This window comes from Fistularia commersonii, chromosome 34, assembly GCF_037954325.1.
Source record: "Fistularia commersonii isolate RoL2024-O1a breed Wild chromosome 34, RoL_Fcom_v1.0, whole genome shotgun sequence".
Taxonomy (NCBI): Eukaryota; Metazoa; Chordata; class Actinopteri; order Syngnathiformes; family Fistulariidae; genus Fistularia; species Fistularia commersonii.
The window spans coordinates 6,242,986-6,264,715 of NC_141317.1; the positions used below are offsets into that span (position 1 = coordinate 6,242,986).

General features: G+C 39.0%; 1 protein-coding gene across 2 annotated transcripts in view; it reads right to left on the minus strand.

The window, feature by feature from the left end:
• Positions 1-7,601: 7,601 nt before the first annotated feature.
• kcna10a (potassium voltage-gated channel, shaker-related subfamily, member 10a) overlaps positions 7,602-21,730 on the minus strand; it is a 38,583-nt gene continuing 24,454 nt past the window's right edge. The window contains exons 1-2 of one of the 2 annotated variants that reach the window (XM_086141371.1): positions 21,496-21,557; positions 7,602-12,040 (exon numbers count right to left, since the gene is read on the minus strand). In XM_086141371.1, coding sequence (XP_085997497.1) covers positions 10,180-11,895 — 1,716 coding nt within the window. In that variant the 5' untranslated portion in view covers positions 11,896-12,040; positions 21,496-21,557 and the 3' untranslated portion in view covers positions 7,602-10,179. Of the gene's footprint in view, positions 12,041-21,495; positions 21,558-21,730 lie in introns of those variants that run through there. The other variant, XR_015104351.1, reaches the window with a different exon arrangement.

Consider the following 21,730-nt stretch of genomic DNA (forward strand, 5'->3'; position numbering starts at 1 on the left):
CAGAGAGGAGATTTATGGATGTAGTAAATAAGCACATAAAGTTAGTTGGTGTGAAAAGCAGGATGCAGAGGAGAGGATTAGATGGAGTCACTATGGCGACCCCTGAAGGGAACAGCTGGAAGGAAAACAAGACGGGATACATTTGAACCTGCATCACATTAAAAATGATAAGGTCAAGAGGAAACAGTGATGTTTTCTCCACATTTTAACGGCAATAATCACTCTCCATGAGAAGTAATGTCTCCCTAAGAGAGATGCCTGTGCACATTTACACGAGAGAAAAAAAGCAGCGCATCTTGCAGAATGCAGATGGGATTGGTCACTATCTGATTATAACTACTCTTCCATGTTCTTTGACACAGGCGAGGGTTCGCGTAAAGATAAGCCCAATACAATGGCATCATTTTAGCAAGTTCTAGTCGCCCGAAAACCCCCGCTGAAGACACATTTGATCAACTAATCCAGCTTCCTGCCCAAATGGTAACATGTTTGCGCTGAGCTGAAACAGACCATTTGATGTCTGTGCTCTGTGTACTTTTCATACAGATGGCCTATTACCTGCTGGGAGATCCTCTTATATAATGAGGTTGGATGGATCATGTGGATAACACACACATCTGCTGCAGTCCAACATGAGCCATTGATCCAGCCAGTCAGCCAGAAACCAGCTGGCTTTGGAGAGACAGTGAGGAGACAGAGTGTCATGTGTCTGCAGCCCAAACATCCATATATCCATCCATCAATCCATTGATCCAGCCATCAAAAAAAAGAAAAAGGAAATTGCACTTTCCGTCTCTCCTCTTTCAAATTAAAGAGTCATGAGAGCCTGATCTGTAAAAATGGCGGTTTGGATAAATTTACAGCCGGTCTCTCTCTTTCTCTCTCTTCCCAAGAAGACGATACCTCTAAAAACACACTGCCTTTTTGCTAATCCGCTTGCAGACAGGGTGAAAGGAACGACCCTGGCCTGTGATGACCCATGTGCAGGGTGATATTTGTCTCCAGGTGTTAATGTTGATGTCAGATTTTTAAATAAATGGCAGAGGGAACATGGGTTTGATTTTCAGATTTTTGCACTGAGGGAGTGTGTTCCTGCTCCAGACCAACGGAGCTGAAACAAAGAAGAGGCAAGACATTGACTGGAAATATAAAAGACTAGTTGTAGTCTTTAGACTCAAATACAAAGTTTGGTTATGTATGTCTTCAGCCCATAAATAAAAAAATACTGTTGAAAATCAAAGGCATGCATAAAATCCAGTTATGTAAATTTATAAAAATACAAGACGTAGAGCACTCAGTGGAGAAAAGGTGAGATAAGTTGTTGGTTTGTGTCAAAGTGGAAAATTCAAATTGAAAACAGGAAGTGTCTGACAGGAGCTGACACTAAAAAGGGGAAGAGTATACAAAGAAAGTCACATGGACAGTATTGGGACTTATCACCTGCCTGAGTTTTTAAGGGTATCATTATCAGTATGAATGCAAAACCATAATATCCACTTTTTCATTATGTACGTCCACTGACAAACACCTGAGTTCGGGGGGGAGTTAAGTCATTAAAGGTATAATCTACTTATGGTATTGGCTCAGGGAGTGAACACGAACATACTGTATGTGCATGTTTTAAGTGTGCTCAAATATTCTCCATCGTAAGAATGAGAGAAAAGCTTTTCTATAACCTTCTGGTCTGATATTTTGTTTTATTTTCAAGCTTTCCAGTATCATCAACAGTACTCTATTTAATATTAAATATGTGAATATTTGATATCAAATTATTACTTGCAGGGCCTACTTACAGTAGGGAATGAAAATGATGTTTAAAATTTGATGTGAATTAACCACGCTGCTTTATAAGAGTAATTATTTGCCATTATTTTGCTCAAGATGCCTTGGACATTTGTTAAAAACTACCATGGTTTGTTTATCCACGGATCTGGAAGGGATCATTCTGATTAATCCTGTTCTTGCAATCACTGGGGTGAAACAGATGTTGTCAAGTTTTACGGAGGAATTTACGTTGCATGAATGAGTGTTTTCGGTGTATTTTTGTCCCCCGTTCATCTTGTTCGACCCCTCGATCCATCGGAATAATAACCGGCAACAGACTGGCAGGTTTCTGTTTGTCATCCGTTCCTCCTCATCATCTTCCAGCGTCTTCTAAATCTAGTTGATTAAAAAGAAATACCGTCTTAAGACGATGATGCCCGGCACTGGGGAATGCCTTTTTCTCGTAAAGCAGGCTGGCAGCTTTCCATTAGTCTTAAATCCCCCCACCAAGAAGGTTATGTATCTTGTTTGTGCCCTTTGTCCATTTAGAAGATTTGGCAGAAAAATAAAACACCACCAAGACAGATTTCATTAAAGCTGTTGGATTATTGGTGCAAATACTACTGAATTCAATTTTTGGAAAGTTTCGCAATCACAGAATGTGAATGAAATATTGCTTTTTTTTTTCCCCTTTTGTTAACTTTGTTGGAGGGCACTTAATACGTGGGAGAAAAAAAAGGGAGAAAATTCTGACCTTCTGCAAGCCCATAGACTAAAAACCTTAACTGAGAGAATTATTTCAACAGCAAAATGACTGGGATGAATTTCCCACAGTTAATGTTTAAATGCCACAACAAAACTTCAACACAACACAATCGGTTATGCCTTATATTTTGAGTCTTATGTATCACAATAGAAAGAGCAAGTGCATAACGATAACTGTCTTGTGTGTTAAGCCAATGACTGAGAGAAGTCTTCCAGCTTAAGTCAGAATAAACAGATACCACCAGCATTGCCACTTGTAACTGAAGCTGAAGACCCACTCAGCCTATTCAGATCGGCTGATCCGACTGCAGGAGCGTTTGCGGTTACCTACGAAGAGTTTTTATGGACCCAGATGTAAACACCCAAATGTATCTACCCGTTATTCAAGTCTTGTTTACATAGGGCTGGGCTGTGTGTATGCTAGAAATATAATCAAGCCTGTTCCTGGGTTGAACATGAATTAGAATTGATTAATTACTCCAAACAGCTTTTGAGGGAGACATACAGCAGGCATTCCCAAACTACATTGGCTGACATAAAGGAGCAACCGCATTAATCTTATATCCCTGCAGATGTCTGAACTCCCTGCCCTAGGGTTAAGCCCAGCCATCCAACAGAGAAAACTCATTTCAGCCCCTTGTATCCAAAACCTCATTCTTCAGATCACTAATCAGAGCTTCTGACCATAGTTCAGAGTTGGAATGTAAATAGTCTGCTAAACTGTGTACTTTGCCTTCAGCTCCTTCTTCAGTACAGCAGAACCAAGCGATGCTAGAATCGATCCATTCTGATCCGCCTTTCTGACTCACTTTCCATTTCGCCCTCACTCATCAAGCTGAAGCCAAGATATACCACAGATCCATGCATTTTATCCATCTTCTGGGAATGAATTGTGAGCTCGCGCTTCAGACAAGTTCACCAGCCTAAGGAGAAAATCCTACTCACGAATGAGGCTCTATGTATTCTAAGGCACATTTCATTGATACTGTACTAGAATTTGATATCCTGACAGAAGTGATGTTTCGTTTATGTGCTATGTGACCCGGATTACTGTGCCGTTCTGTAAAATTACATAATTTACCTTATTTACAGCTCCTGCCAATCACATTATTTTTGATGATTGGGCCAGTTGAACCTTAATAGTGTTAATTAGTCTCTAAAAATGTAATAAACATAGTAATAATATAAATTGTTTAACAGTAGATTTATTCAATATGATTTACATGCTTGATAAAATGTATCGCAAGCTGGTCGCTTGTTGCTTCTTTACCCCCAAATACCCTTTTTAACACTTGGAAATGTCTTATGATGGCAAGAACAGGGATATTTTTGTTCTGTGTTTGTCTCTTCGGGTTGTTCTTAAACCATTATTTCGGTCCTAAACAAGATGTGGCGGAAAACTGCACAGCACACAGATGGAATATTGTGTCCCTGTTGTCTTCACATCGCTGGAAACCTTCACTTAGACACCCGTATATATTCATCCTCAAAGAAACCATAGTCTAATTTATTGACCTCACATTCTTCAGAGGAAGAGAAGGGTAAGAGACTTTTCTTGACTTTTCTTTGGAAGAATAAGAAGTATTGTCCTTCAATTTCCCCTGTATTAATGCATCTTCCTCTTTACTTTTCAGTCTAAAGCAGATTCAACATCTCCCCCGGGGGCCGCCCCGTTCCATGCAAACACAGTAGAATAGACAAAATAATCATATAACCTGTTTTTGTAGGAAAAACAAATCCTATCTATGACAGAATCTCAATCAGAGATGATTTCAAATGTTTTTAGTTGATATTTATTTAACCCAAGGGTATTCATTTCAGTTTATTGAATTATCATAACACACAAAAGTACCAATCATTTTCATACCTCAACTGTGAGTGTTATTTTTTAATCTTCTGATTCTTGTATCTAAATAGGCGCCCTTGGCTTAGTTTATTGTAGCACATCGTGACCCAATAATAGTGCGTGTTATACAAAAAGCTGGAATTCAAACCTTAGGCTGCAACAAAGTTGTAAAAACAGCAGAGTAAAACAAAGTCAGAGAAAAACAACACTTTCACCCCACAGTGATACAGTTAACAATATAATAAAACACCAGATATGACAAAGAAAGTAAAGAATGCAAAGTGATGAAATGGAAATGGAAATGACAGACTGTACTGTAAATAATTGTGCATAAAACTAGAGCACCAGCACCTCAGAGTCAGAATGGAACAACTTGAAGGAGGCCAGCAAAATAAATAAGATGAACTGTATATCTGCAGCAATATATAATAGAATGGAAATATAATAAAACGGTAAATTAAACCAAATAAAATTTGATTAATGATTACTGCCAATGGTCAGCGGTACAAGACAGCTCGTATTGTTGAGAAATGCAATGTCATGAAATTGATTGACTGTAATATTAATGTAAAACAAGTCATCTTATTCACACATTTTTGGCCCAACATCATAAATTGTCTATTTAAGTTCGCCCAGTTGATGAGAACACACCAGATTTGACACATGAAAATTAACCATGAGCTTTTATGGTCTTGTAACATTATATTTGACACCTTACTTATACACATTTGTACTTTGGTTTTAGTCTTAGTTTTTTTTTAAGGTTTAGTTATTCCCTGTTTTTCACATGAAGATTTATCATTATCTATAGCACGTCTATCCAGACATGAGTCCATGTGTTGCCTATTTCTGTTGTATTTAATTTTCCCCTTTCATTTACATTTCTATGACATTTATCAGCATCCTCATCTCTTTTTGAGATGGTTGAGTCCAGATATTTTCTCCAGCTTCATGGGCTGATGAGTTGATGACTAAACTGTCTGTAGGAGTGAAATTAATAAAGAATGATTGCACACCTCTAAATGTAGTCCTGTGGTTGAATGGTGACTGAATGCATCATCTTTTGAACCCACTGTCAGTCAAAAATTGGCTCTCTGAGCAGGATTACTGGTAGATTATACATAATGGATGACTTAGTAGAAAAAAATTAGGGCTGTCCCTAATATTAGATGTCTGTTTCATTTAGTATCGTACAAAGATATAGAACAACTGAACAGTCAAGCACAGATGAAGATGCATGAAATGTTCTTGAACATCAAAACAAATATGGTTTTGTTTGTCTTTGTGCTCAGCCTTCTTACTTACAACCAACAGCTTAATTCGTTAGCACTTCAATCAAAAATCAGTCTAATGTATGAGATACAATAGATATACCCTGTTGTGGTGATCATCGAATAGCTACGTAATCCTGTATCATACATTATACATATTCCAAAATATCTTGACATTTTAGCTGCATGTAAATAACCATACCTCTTATGGGTGACGTGGTTCTGGTGGGGTCTGGCTCAGGAGAGGTCATCTTGCAAGAAAAAGTTCCTGGTTCAAGTCCGGAGCTCTTCTTGGCACGTCGAGGGGTTGTTGAGCAAGACGCTGAACCCCTGACCGCTCCCCTGGGCGCCACTCAGTGGCTTTCCAATCCTCATTCATTCATCCATGATTAGTAAAATGCAGAGGATACGATTACAACAAGAGATATATTAAGTGTATCTGTCTTTTTGAGTCATCTCAAATAATGTTGAATCTAGACATTCTGTTATTTTCGGAGAGACACTTTTTTGACACCCAGAGAACATAAATCTGAATAAGAAAAGGTAAAATCTTGTCAAAAGCAGTAATATTTTTGCATTCAGTCTGCCCATCACTGGTCCTGTGCAATACACTAAATTGGATATTGACCATGATTAAATTATGGCTTGTGTTTAGCTTTTCAGAAAGGCTGTAGTGAACCTTTTAAACATTCATATCATTAGTTTCTGTCCTCTTGCTCTTAATCCTCAATCTAATAATATCTGCCTACATTGCTTAAAAATAACGACTTAAGAAGAGGTGGCTCGGGACTGTAATAGAATACAATTTTAGAGACCTATTCAACCTTGCCATGGATGTCGCACACACACCCCACACATTCTTCACTGGTAACCGGAAAGAGGATTAATATCAGTTATTTTAATCCTAGCAGATTTGATGACGGATATTTGGGTTTAACATTTTGGATGGGTATGTCCTTTTCAAATTGAAGTCTGATTCCATGGAAATTAAACAGCTCAATCATGTATTTGTTCATAAAACAGCTGTCATTGTAAGAACTTACGCTTGTGCTTTTATGATACCCAGTATGGATGTACCATTAGATATGCTTGACTGGAAGAACCTTCTATGACAGTATCTAGAATCATTATTTTAAAAAACATGTAGGAAAGCAATTCTCAAAGAAAATACGGGACTGGATATGGAAATGGACAACATTTCTGTCAGTTTGTGGGATAGTCCATCGTAGCATGAGAGTATCTGTTTTCATCGCCTTATTGCTTCATCTTTTATCATTTGTGCATTGCATTCATTTTCTATTCATCTAACAAAAACAAAATAAAAATAAAGTGTACAAATCATATGTCTAGATAATGTATACTTGCAACATACAGGTCAAATTATGGTCATAATCTTTTAGCTTTTTTTTTTTGCATTTCAGAAATAGATGTACTTCTCTGATTCCAGTTGTTGACTCTCATTTCGGGGGTGTGCAAAATCTTTACTGCCATCCACAATAAATGTCTTTCATTGGAAAAGGTAAAAAAAAACAACAACGGTGTTTTAAATAGTTTTCTGTTAAAAGCCGTTCAATGGAACAAGACTAACCTTATTTGCGGTAAATTGATGCCAAATAAAGACTTATTCATTCATTAGCTTATCCTGCAGTCGGGGTCACAGGGATGCTGCTCCTATCCCAGCTGTCATTGGGCAAGAGGTGGCCTTCGCACTGCACCGGTCGCCTGTCAATCACAAAGCCACATGGATGCAAACAACCTTTCGCTCTCACAACCTTTTCATTCCAATTTTCAAACACTTTTAATATTTTTTTTTACAAGTTTTAAGGTGATGAATCTTCCCCAAATCTTGATGCAGCACTAATATTTGAGTGTGTATGGTCTTAAAGACACCGCAACAGCTGAAATAAGTTACTGAAAGTTAAGAAGAAATGGGATTTATAGACATGTGTCTTCTAAGGTCAACCATTTATGAAGCAAACTCAAAAGAACCAACTGTGTATCTCTCAAAAGCATATTTGTCAAAATAAGTATGTTGGGGTATCTTAAAAAACATGATGGAAGAGAAGATAATATCTATATCATCTAATATAACGCATGAAGATTACAACAAAGTGTACACTGAAATTTTATCATACATACAAAAAAAATAGCACTGGTACTTTAAAATCTTTTCTGGGAATACATTTCCTTTCAGGGCTGCATCCCTGCCAACACTGACTTTACAGATGTTGGACAACAATGAACATAAGACTGAGTAACTCGGTAGTATCCTAATTATTATCAACAGCTGATTATTTGAGACAGAAAAGATATCCACGTGTAGAGTAGTACTGGCTTTATGGAATTAGCAAAAAATCACACAAGTCAAAATTTATAAATACAGCATTTTTCTTATTCCAACTATACGTTCATTTCCAAATAATGTCATTAATAGTGAGAAAATTTTTAGAAAATAAATTCTTACACATTACACTGATACAGCATAATTTACATTTGAAAAATAAAAAACAGAGAAATTTGGCCAGTTCATTTATTCCCTTTATTCAACATTTGTCTTTCGACTCCTTTCTTCATGTCAGCACTTTATCAATGCTTCTTTCTATGGCTTAGTAATCAATATGTACTCACCAATATTGCCTTATCAATATGATATCAATCAATTTATTCTGAGGAAAAAAAAAACAAAAACTAAACAATCTTCAAAATCACTGTTGAAAATGTTGTCTGAGTATACAGTGTTTCCAAAAATGATGAAATGCGGAGATGGTGAAAGGATAAAGTCACATTTCCAACCACGCAAAAATGAATTCAATATTAATGCATGACAGACATATCAGCATTGTGATTACGTTTTTCAAACAAAATGTACTCCCACATACCTTTATCTAAGGCACTCCAATGTTAACGCATACTGCTATAATGGGGATCCCTATCCACTGTACTTATTAAACAAAACTATTTAGTACAGCAGAAGTCTAAAGAACAGGGCTGTAACCCAGAAACTATACATAAATACTCAGCGAGAATCCAAAATTAAATCTTGTGTCTATACTAAAGAGGATGTGACCTTTGAGGTATATTAGAGATCAGGGAATTTCATTGGAGACCAGGTTTTCAAAGATAAAATGACCATAAAGAAGGCAAGTTAGAGCTGACAACAAATATATTTCAAATACAGAATTGTCCTGGTCATAATAATATCCTGGACAGTCATTTTCATCTTTATATTCATTCATAGAATAGAATATAATATCCCTCTAATTATCTGACAGTGATTAATTCCCAAATATTGTGAGTTATTGGGAGATTTTTGCCGTATTTCAGTTAAAATTACATTGCATGTTTATTGAAGTGGAGATTATGCTCTGATAACTGGGCTAAGATGCATGAAAATAACAATTACACCACTTACACATGATAGTAAATAAAGTTGGTTTATTTACAAGGTTATCCTCAATATCGGTATAATACTGTGACTCTCTAATGTGCAACACAAATGTCACCTTTGTTATTCTAATTCACCTTGAGAGGAGTTTGAGCGGCTCAGACGATCATATGAGTTACATGACCCCTGGGCAATTTCCTTTCAGTTTCCTAAACCAAATCAAACAGTTCATCAGATACTCACACATATAAAGTTCAGATCGGAGACTGAACAGCTCAATAGACAAAGAGAGCGACATTCATGTCTGCACCATAACTCCAATATTTAATTTGTTAAAACTTCTGATCGCCTCATCAAACCGGGGCAGTGTGTAGTAAATTGTAAATTTTTTATGGCAAACTATATGAATGAGGGTGTATCCAAGGTATCTGGAATAAAATTATACAACAGGCTTGAAACAGATATAAAGTGAGAAATAATAAAACTCACCATAACGCAGGATCAGCGGAAAGAATGAGTTTGTTGCCAGAGGGAGTCAGTGACCCCGGAAGTGTGTCCCTGAAATACCGTCTAATTTCAGGCAGATTTGTGAATGCAACTCCTAATATTGTCTGTTAAATGAAGTTTTCTTTTTCCCTAAAAGACATAGGTTCGGCTTCTGCTCCCTCAAATGGGCTTTTCTCTCCTAGAAGGTCTACAAAGTGTTTCTTTTTTTTTTTTGCTAGTTTTGGTCATTATTTTGGTTTGTTTGTTTTGGCTAACTTTTTATTCTTCTTATTTCTTTTGGGGGGGGGGGGGCTATAATTTTTGTGAATTTAAGGATAGAGGGTCTGCAGAGCTTCCAACTTAATTGATAACTTAAATGAAATAAAAATCTGAAATATAAATTTTAAACATCAGTAAAGATGAATCCAATTTTTGTTTCTAAGGAAATACAACTCCTGACACTGACAAAATCTTAAAATATGACCTGCGTTCTCTTCATTTTCGTAGCAGACACAAGCAAGGTAAGTGTGGTACATCTTTTATCTGGATACACATGGAATCGGATGGAAATGAGAACACTGAATATGAAAATATTTCCTCGTTATATGTTACAATATTTATTTCTGCACTCTGAACACTTTGGATTGTTTCTCCCTTAAACTTCACCAGATACCATTGGCTTTACTAAGCGAAGGGTCACTTCCTTCTTTAGTTTCTGTGTCAGCCTTCATGGCTTGCTCAACAGCATCTGCCAATGGCAATTTGTCCTCAGCTTCAGTCTCTCTGTGGTAAAAGTAGTTGAAGTTGGAAACTATGACTGGGACAGGTAGAGCGATGGTCAGCACGCCTGCAATAGCGCACAAAGTACCTACCATTTTCCCTCCGAGGGTAATGGGACACATGTCCCCGTAGCCCACGGTAGTCATGGTAACAACAGCCCACCAGAATCCATCGGGTATGCTGACGAACTGAGTGTTGGGCTCATCAACCTCGGCAAAGTAGATAGCGCTCGAGAAAAGTATTACCCCGATGAAGAGAAAGAAAATAAGCAAGCCAAGCTCACGCATGCTGGCCTTCAAGGTCTGTCCCAGGATCTGTAGTCCTTTGGAGTGGCGTGAAAGTTTAAAAATACGAAACACCCTCACCAGACGGATGATACGTAGAATTGCCAATGACATGTTCTGTCCTGAGCTTTCCTCCGGTGTGGTGAACAATTCCGTTACGACAGTAACAAAATAGGGAATGATGGATATAATGTCAATAATGTTCATGAGGTTATGGAAAAAGTCCCTTTTGCTCGGACAGACCAAGAATCGCACGCACAGCTCAAAGAAGAACCAAGCAATACAGGCTGTCTCAATGATGAAGAAGGGATCTGAGAAAACCGTAGGCTTTATTCCAGGTGGCGCCAAGGAAGTGTTATATCTTGATTGGTTAAATGGCTGGGCTGCTGTGGGTGCAACCACTTCGCTGTCATCCCTGAATTCTGGCAATGTTTCCATGCAGAAAATAATAATTGATATGACAATGACAAAAACAGACACAAGTGCTACACCCCGGGCTGCATTAGAGCTCTCTGGGTACTCAAAGAGCAACCAGAACTGCCTATATATATCGTTGTTTGGGAGAGGGATCTCAACATCCTTGATAAATCCTTCATCTTCTCTGAACTGCTCCATGGCTTCACTTCCAAGCTCATAGAAGACAATTTCGTCCGCAAACACATCGAGGGGAACATTGGCGGGACGTCTGATCTTTCCACCTGACTGGTAGTAATACAAGATCCCGTCGAAGCTGGGTCGGTTCCGATCGAAGAAGTACTCGTTCCTCATTGGGTCAAAATAGTCCATCCTCTTCAAAGGGTCTCCGAGAAGTGTCTCGGGAAACTGGTCTAAAGTTTTCAGCTGCGTCTCAAAACGGAGACCAGCGATGTTGATAATGACTTTCTGGTCCCCGTCATCCAGTCCTCTTTTATCTACGAACAGGTCCTCACAGCACTCCTTGGCAAGCCGGCTGAAGATCATTTCACTCTCCTTGGTGCCTTCGCTGCTTAATAGCATTTTCCAGTTGGAGATCATACTTGCGCAGCTGCTCCTTCCCTGTCTGCTTGGAGCTGGTATTGTTGGTGACTGTGGTAGTTCCAGCGTGTGTGTCTTTGGAATTGGGAACGACGACGTGGAACCCCAAATGCAGGTGGGCACAGGACTCTGGTGGGAAGGCGGAGAGGAATGTAGAAGGTAGTTGCTGCCAGGACTGTTAAACTCTGGCGGTATTTCCACAGTAAGTGTTGTGGTCTCATCGACATAGGGATCCAACTCATCCTCAAGGTTGCCGCGAAGGTTATCCAAGCTCTCAAAGTCTACCAGGGCCATCTCCATTACGGCGATTCAACCAAGACAAAGCCTTGGGACTCCCGGGATAAGACAGTCGCGCGCTTGCGAGAAGAAGCTCACGCAGGAGAACCTGGATCAGAGCATCCGCTCATCTATGGGACAAATTAAGAGCCCACTAAAGCCTTCACACCTGTAAAGTGAGACACAAAACACAGTGTGGTTATAATGTTTGTTTTTTTAAGTATAATTTTTCACAAGACAGTTGCCATCAAGTGAAAGACACAAGATTTATGAAAATATATGCCGGCTGTTGTTATTGTATTGTGAGTCCGTCTTATGCAATAATATTAGGACAGGGAGAGAAAACAGACTCTGGAGAGGAAAAACAAGAGTTGGTCAAAGCCAAAGAACCAAGTTGAAACAAGGTTTAAAATCCTCTGACAGTTTAATACAGTAGCAAACTCATTGCCACTTCTTTCCACTGTCTGTGGAAAGAAAGTAAATACACAACAGGACCAGGGACTGGCTTGTTTGTGCAGCTTACCCGTTACATGTTGAGACATCTCTCTTTTTTTAATTAAATTTTCCTAACCTGGCCAGAACTAAATATGATATGTTATCTAGGGTTTCGGTCCAAACAGTACAACATAACCTCACCACCTTCTTTATAAATTATTTATAAGCAAAAGGGCAGTCACCAATTGGATTATACATTCTTAAATCAACCTCCGTGTTTGCCTCCTAACTACACATTCTGACAAACACTGTCTCAGGGGAAAGGGAGTCATGTAAGACTGACGGTGTATCTGAGTAATGATCCAAAGGTTGTTTGCTGGATGTGATCGTGCTAGGTAAATGATGCTTAACATAAATTAGTGCATAATTAAATGGCTGCGCTGTAATGGTGATACCAGGGCGATCATTCAAATTGCACCATGCCAATTAACTTATTCAAGTGTAGAGTCTGACCTATCCCTGTTTTGCTTTTTGCGTCAGCATTTAATTCAATTTTCCATGAGTAAAAATAGCTCCAAGAGTAAATGAAAATGTATTACAGCGGTGTTTCCATAAATGTTTATCTGTGACCGGATGTCCACTAAAGTTCAATCAAAGATCCCACTGACAAAGACACTGCCTTAAAACTAATAGCCGTTGCACCCGAAAGGCAGATGAGCAAAGTGAATGACATGAGGATGACAAGAAAATAGCTGGGAAAGAGGATGTCAGAGGAAAGAAGAGGAGAAACGAAAGAGAAAGAGAATCACATTGAACCAGAATAAGGGGTGACAAGTGTATTTGACACACTGCAAATGTAACCAATATCTCTATTTTTAACAAACTTGGTAAATATTTGATTTTTGTCCTGTCATCAATCTGATCTGTGTGGACAAACATTAACTCTGTTCAGCTCAACATGCTTAAAAATCCAATGTCACAATTCAGGCTCCCTCTCTGGTGAAACCAGGAAAATATCAGCGGAAGGGTAAATGACGGCACAAGCCCGTCTGCTTCGGTCTCTCTGAATGATGATCTGATGCCGGCTATCGGAAAATGTCCCCTGAACCAGAGGTAGCAGGCCTTAAAACATCGTAAAAGTGAGACAGTTCCACATTTGAGTGTAATTAAATGATGCGGGGCCAATTCAATTTATATCAACCTATTTGTTCTCTGCCCGACTGGAGAGTCATCACTTGACCTTTAAGCAACTCTCATGATTCTGAATTAGAGGGTTGAATGTAAAGGGCATGGAAACCTGCTCTTAGATCAATACCTCGACATTAGCCAGGATTTGTTATCCTTGCTTGACTTTGTGCTAATGTTTTACATTTTGCTCAATAATTCGATACAGCAACAATACTCAATGCGTGTTAGCGTTAAATGTCTGTCTCCTCAAAGTAAGAGGGATTTCTCTCCCTCTCTTCCTTCTCTCTCTTCCAGACAAATGGTTGTCAAAACAGATCCAGATGGTCGTACTGATTCAGGCTTTTACCTTTAATTACAGAAGTGCCCAAGATTTGCTGAGAGTGCTATAATTAGGTTGGGATTCTGCTTCATCTAAAAAAAAAACAAAAAAAAACAGAGTGAGCTCTGACTCGAGACATGTGAAATATGGTCTCTGTCTGAATAATTAAATTTCAAATGCTGCTCTCTGGACTCTATCAAGAGGCCAAGGCAAAAAGGAAGCTACGTTCGTTGTGCCCAGCAAGATTCTCAAACAAAAGCTACAAAAACCAACACAAAGCTTAAACGTCTCAAAAAGAACACTATAGATACGTGAATGTATATGTTCAACAGAGATGCAAAACCTAAGGGTGACAAAGTTATTCTCATGCTCTGCAAATGCTGACCACTTAATCCCACTTCCTCAGTGAGATTCTGAAAGACAAATTAATTATTGTGCAGAACAATGTCATGATATTGCTAACTATAAAACATGCCTACATACAGAGGGGTAAAACTATAGCAACCTACGGAAATACTAAGCCATACATAGTAAAACACAAAAACACACGCACACACTCAGCATTTCAAGACTATACAGATATAACATTTGAATGTACCTTGGAAAAAAAATCTATCAGCGGTTCATATGAATGAAGTCTGTTTCATGAAGCAATCCTCCCATCATGCTTCTTTAAGCACACTGTAGCAGGTGGAGTAAAATACGAAGCCAGACAAGTCTGTTTAAATGGCGTGCCACCAGGCTTCTGGGGCTCTTTCAGTGCATTTATCCAAATGTTTTCATACGTATAGATTTATATATATATCTTGCACGTTGAAATTTTACTAGAAATGTTCATAATCCGATGATTTACTGTCAGCACTCTTCAAAATTCTCACAAACACACACACTTGAATTTGCAAAGATGATTTTACTCACAGAACCAAAGGCTGTACTGCTGGGATTGCAAATTGAAGGAACCAGACACAGAAAGCAAAGACAACGTGGACTTGAAGCAGCGTACAGACTATCGATCAGTAGGACAAAGAAGTGCTGCCTGTGTTCGGATAGCGTTTCTTTATTTATTCTGAAGGGTAGTTCATAGTAGATTTACTTACTTTCCTGAGCTTTTTTTAGCCAAACTATTGACCGCCATTGCAAAGACTCTATGGTACCTGATGAAAATTAGAAGCATCATCCTGGTCCAAGGGGCATTTGGATCAAAGCGTTTCTCTTCGTGATCTCACTGAGAATATAAACGCCTCCGCCTGCATTTGTCCTTACACTTGTGTCATTAGTGATCTCAACGATAAATTACTTATCATATTGTTGGCACTACTCTCTTCTTTACTATATGCTTTGTAAAGCTCAGGAACAAGAGTTATTATTGCCCTAAATTCTTATGAGGCCGACTCCAAGTTTGCCCCTGAACTATTGTCAAATACTGTCAAATACTAGCAAACACAGAAAGACAAATGTGTATTTTGGGGAACTACTCAGGTCATGAATGGATCCAATGTCAGAATCCACAGATTTAAAAACATCCCCTCATAACTACCTGTTCGGTCTCTGTAAAGCTCATCTGTACAAATAGGCATGTTAGAAAATAACTGTAATTCAGGAGGCATGCTTGTAGGTCTCCTGTAGACGGTTTAGTCTACAAGGCTTTATTGCCACTTCTTGCCCTGATCCCCATTTACATTTTTGACTATTTAATTCCTGCGAACCCCTGATAAATCCCCCGCCCCAAAAAAGACAGTTTTGTGAATTAAAAACAACTCAACCAGCCACTCCTTGGTCTCGTTGACCACTTAATGTACAACACAATGCATTTATTTTTAATCAAATCAAATGAACTTCACATGTGATAACAAAACTCTCTTTTTCACTTGGTTCAATTCATAAAAACCTTGCCTACAGGCTTTTGCAGTACATTTACCGTCTACAATGCTGTGATTTATTGCAAATGGAAATATTTTGAGGCTTAGCTACTTAAGAAGCTGTAAAAAATTAGCGAGAAAATGAATAGTCGCTAGATGTTTCCACTTTGCAGACAAAAGCAGCTGTGTTCTGTTGAGGTGATCAAATTGTTGAGGAAACGGTGTGACCTTGACTCGTGGTAGGACGGTGTAAAACAGAGTCGTTACATGGGGCCCAAGCAAAACACCGGGTGCTGTGCCTATTCTTGCTATTCTATTAATAGACAGCCAGTTAGAGTGCAAAACACCCATTAGGTAACAGATACTACTGCATGTGATGGCAGTCTCAGTATCAAATACTATCAACTTCAATTCAATTAGACAATTAGAAAGGTCTAATGAGGTGAATTTATTGCAGAAGGTTCATTACCTGTGACTGGTTTGCTGACGACTGCACTCTATTCAAGCGAAGAGTACAGACGGTCTATAGAAAATCTGCAGTGTGAATACGGTATTGCATGATGCACCGTGCTACATCACATTTTAGTAAGCTAACCCCCGTGTGACTTTACCAGATGTGTGTAAACATGAACAGATGTTCAGGCATATCTAGCTTAACCGCGAGCCAGCTCTCCACTAACTCAGCAAGGAATGCGCGTATAGTGTATTTTTACATGCACAAATAGCAGTGTGTGCTTGAGTGTGTTTTTGTTTCTCACTTGATGCGTTTCCTCATTAAACATTGTTTTGAATTACTTTATCAGCCCAACTCCTCTTCATCCATGCCAGTCCTGTGCTCATACCTAAAACACACTTGCAAACAAACACAAACAAGCAGTTCTTACTGCATGTGTGTTGATCTTCGTGCGCATGCATGTTTGCTTTATCTGAGGCTACTCACATGTGACACTACATTTGTTTGCTTACTTTCGGACACATTTTCTGCGTGTAGTTTGCATGTTCTTCTGCATGTATCGTTAGACTTTCCTCCAAGGTCTGCACGACTGGTTGTCTGAATCTACAGGTTCCTCACGATAGGCTGAGCTGGGAAAATTTACGGATTTCTGTTATCAAAAAAGCTGTTCAGGGCTGAGCACACTGGGTGTATTGTGTGTAAGTGTAACGGCTGTAGCCAGAAGCTGAGATGCTTTGCGTTGTCCTATATTCTCCAATTGGCTTCCAGACAACAAAACCTGTCATCCGCCCGATAAAGTAACCAAAATGAATCCAAAAGAAAGCAGCTCTATTACTTGTTTCCTACCAGGATGGCTTACAATCACATTTTTAATTAGTATAAAGTCATAAATAAGAGAGGAGAGGAAACTCACATTCATCCCATTCTCTGCACTGACTTTCTACAATTATGAAATTTATCTTAAGGTACTCCTTCTGTCCCCCGGCAAGGAACAAGCTACATTGTGAACTCCTTGTTTACTACTTGACTCCAAGAACACTGCTGTTTTATTGGTGGTTTCAGGAAACAGCCAAAAGAAAATCATGACATAAGGCATGCAGCCTTTACGCCTCAAACCTTTGGAAAACACTTCAGGGAAGCCGGAACTCAAAAACCATTTCATTAGTTTTACAGTTGTTGTTTCTCTCCAGAGTGCTTTGTAATATAAATTAATTATTCGGCTTTTATTACGATCATGTGGATTTTAGACACCATTTTATTGTACATGTTTTATTCAACTGTTGCTCTATTTTTTAATGAAAAGTGGGATAGAAATAATGTTTATTATTATTCTGATCACACGTGCCAGAATTAAGGGCTTAATCTTATTTTTGGGCGAAGGTACATCCGGCGTGGTTGACCTTGTACGTTGCGGGGTCACTGGCAGAGGTTGATAGAGCTGGTATTTTTGGATGTGATTTTTTTTGACTCTATTAAGCAGATTATTGCAGGCTGCGCAGCAGTGCCATAAGCCTAGGGATCTCTTCTGTGGGATCAACACAGATACGAGTGAGACATCATAGATAGGCATTCAAACTCTATCACAGACATAGACCCATGTGCTTTATGTTCGCACTAAAGTTTGCACTAAAGGAAACAAAAAATACTGAATGGAATGATGATATTCTATTGAAACTGCTGTGTAATTTCCACACACATATTTGCAAAAACAACTTGTATGCTGATGTGTGAAGTGAATCATTTAAACATCCCTCTGCGAGAGCGCGGCGTGGTGAGAAACTGGAAGTGCACGTTTCAATTGTCAAATACGACACAGCCCGAACTCGACAGGTCACCTGTCGACGACGACTGTCCTCAGAGGTGATTCTACCCATCACATGGACCCTTTTGTTTCAGATTTTATTTTTTTAGCTTGTCTGCTCTGTTTTGAATTCACTCTCATTCAAGAGTCCAGGCTTTATATTTCCTTTGCTTCATGAAGTGGAACTCTTTATCCCTGTCTGAGTATCTGTAAGTGGAGGATTTTTCTCCAATTCATTTGAACTCACATCACCTATACTGACACTAGTGTTACCTCATCTGACACGTCTTCAACAGCTGGACGTGAATTCTGAACTTTTTGAGAAACCTGGAAGTGAAGCTACAATTCTACATATCCACACTGTCCGTCATAACCCTTTCCTGTCTCTCTGTCGCCGTGATTCAAAGGAGGATCGATCAGCAGTTTAATATGGCTGACCTGATATTTAGAAAGCACTTAGCAAATGTGTATTTGGTGTGATTTATAAGGGGAAATGTCTTCCAGTTTTTCTAATCGGATTTTGTTCTATTTTTTGAGTAGAATTGATTTTAAGTGCAGGTCCTACTTATTGTTTTCTTAAAGAAAATTGGTCGGTTGAGCTCTTTGGAGAAGAATATAACAATGTGTTGCACAGTGGGTCTGTTATTGCGAGGGTGACGCAATATTCAGAATATTCTATTCAGAGATACTTTACTTTGTAATATTTCTCTCCATCCGTGCTTCACATGTCTGTCTGGAGCAGATTTGTAGTCTGTGCGGTCGCTACAGGGCACTCATAAGTTGTAAGCTGCTGATGCTGACATGGGTGTGTCTGGAGGCTGCAAGCCAAGTCCCTCTGCACAGCAGCTGGGACCAAAATCCTTTCTTGGCCTTCTGACAACACACACACACACAAATGTTTCAAATCACTTCAAATTACTTAAAAAAATGGAGAAAAAAACTTCCCGTAAACCGTAAAACAGCCCATATGGCTGGCCCATTCACAGACACTGGCATAGTCAGGACATTGGGTAATGTTAGCAGACAGGAAAGGACTCATTTCATTCATTCGTTGCCGTTCACGTGGATATTCCAAACCCACTCCACGGAGCATAGGTTGGAGCATTGACCAAAATTCAACATTTTCAGAGCAGAATGACACACAAAAAATCGTGTGACCGAACAAAATGTGGGATTAAAACAGAGAAAAACACTATTATTGCACATTAGCTGTCTCTACAGTTCCCGGAAAATCAAAGATACCCAGTGCCTTTCTGTTAGGTGACATGTCTGCGGCTGGATTTCTTCTGGTATGTTGTATAACCTAACCATAAACTAAAGCAGTACGGTGTTAGGATGTAAAATGATAATTTCCTACCAAAGACCAAGTTGTTTGTATATGACTGTTGGTTACCCAGAGACTAAGTTCATTTAATTTTAGTCTTTCTTGTTAAAAAGTCACTTGGAACGAAACATTCAGATTCTCAAAGACAAAATAACAAACATAGTACTTGGAATTTTGATATTTTAGTGTTCAATGAAAAAAGACATCATTACAGGAATAAGTAAGATTTTTATCTTCAAGTTCCAGAATTCGCAAAGATAAAATCATGCAGCAAAGTGTCTTTCACTATTGTTTATCTTTTAGCCCTCTCGCCAGATTACAGCGGAAACTGAGGAGTTTGAAAGTCTGCTTGTCGCCCTTTGCTGCACTCTGTGTGACATCCGTCCCAACACATCTGCATAACCTTTCTTTCTAACATTTCCATTAACATCCCCTCTAGTTTGCTCTACCTTCATTTATTTAGAGGGTATATGCCCACACGCTGGGAAGTTAAATGTCTTTTTTTTTCATTAGCAGTGAAAACACACCTCCCAAACATCCCTCCCTGCCATTCCCGCTGAACAGAAGAGATTAAACCTGTCTCATTTACAGAAATATCACATTATTTTTTTTTTTCTAGAAGCCGATTTTTGGTGCCAGACAAGTAAAATATGGCCATCTGGACAGACTATTACATATCACTAATCCCAGGTGCTGCACACACACACGCACACACACACGCGCACACACGCGCACACACGCACACACACACGCACGCACACACACGCACGCACACACACGCACGCACACACACACACACACACACATAGACATGCCAAATTAAGAGGGATAGTAAATGAATATGAAATGAAACTCAATATCTGATGATAAAGCAATATTTATCATAAAAGCAATTGTTATAATACCTAAAACACGTCTTTTTGTGTCACATCAACTGTTTACCAGTTTGCTGGAAATAATTTGGTTGACAACTGTGTTTGTGCTTATATGTGTGTGTGCATGTGTGTGTAGGGGGGTGAGGGGTAAGGGCATATCAATGCACATTGACGTTATAGTCTGCAGATTTGTGAATGGACAACACAAACCACCTTGCCATGTTAGAGGAGAGACGGTACAAAATGTCTTGAAAAACTGAGAAAAGTGAATCAATATTGAATTAAGCATCACATATATTTTCTAAATTCATAAATATTTTCAGGTCTCTCACAAAGCACACTCTTTCTCCTGAAGATAAACAAAACAAACTTTTCAACCCATAGCTCTATGATGAGTTTTTAATGAGAATAATCTGACTGTTTGGTGGCTGTATCACTCAGAAATATCATATTTATATTTAATATCATAATATTTAATATCATAAATATTACTGTTATTATTTTGTTGATTGTCAGAAATGTTGACTATCCTTTTTTTTAGCCCATAATAATATCATGAATTTTGCGCTTTGGTGTAAAATAGCTTGTCTCTGACCATTTCCCTCCAGAAGAAGGACAAGTTGCATAAAATGCACGAAATATCTACTTTTAGTCACCTGAAACTTTAACAAGTGATGTGAAGGCAAGTGAAATGAAGCTTTTGCAAATGACATGAAGGAAAAGGACATTTTTGATTCAGATGAAGATGAAATCACGTCATTGTTTGTACGGGAATAAAAGAAATAAACCGAGCAGCTGCGTCTCAGACCGAGTGTAGACTATAAGGCGTGGTGCTTTTTAAACTTATTATTATTCTCTAAACACTAACAGGAGATTAAATAATACTTTCGTCCCACACTTTACCGTTTATAGCTGTTTAAACCAAGTTTCCAAGTGAAAAAATAAAAATAGAACAATAAAGAATGGGGAGGAAACAAAGAAATGCCATGTTTTTCTAAAACAAAATAATTCAATAAAGACATTGGACGAAAAGCAGCAGATCATATATGTATTGGATGTTTTTCTGATACCAGATCGATCATGCCAATTTCCAATCTACGCAAACATGTCAATAACTACCAGCATCACGGGCGCGTAACTTGAGTGTGTGTTTGTTTTTTGTTTATTACGTTTGTTTGTTAGTTTGCACTGCGCGTCTCCTTCCTCCACGCTGCTCCGGCTGCACGAAAACATAAACATTCACGGCGCCGTGGGACTGATCCCGTGGAGGGTAAAAAAAAAAAGAAGAACAACAACAAAAAACCTGTTGCTCGCCTCCGAACAGGTTGTTTTGAGAGGAGATGGGATGGATGGGGGGGGGGTCGCCTACCTGATCCACCGTGGAGATCCCATTCACTTCCGGTCACGCTTCGTGGAAAGTTCGCCGCTCCGGGACGCGCCGGAGGCATGGTGATCACGCACTGGATCCACGGTCGGTAGGCTGCGAGCGTTTGCGCCCCCCCCCCCGGGCTGACTGCGGCGGGGGGGGGTGGAGGGGGGAGATGTGAGGGTGACATAACGAAACCGTGATTACGTCTAATTTGGCCAATTCCCCGCTTGCAAAA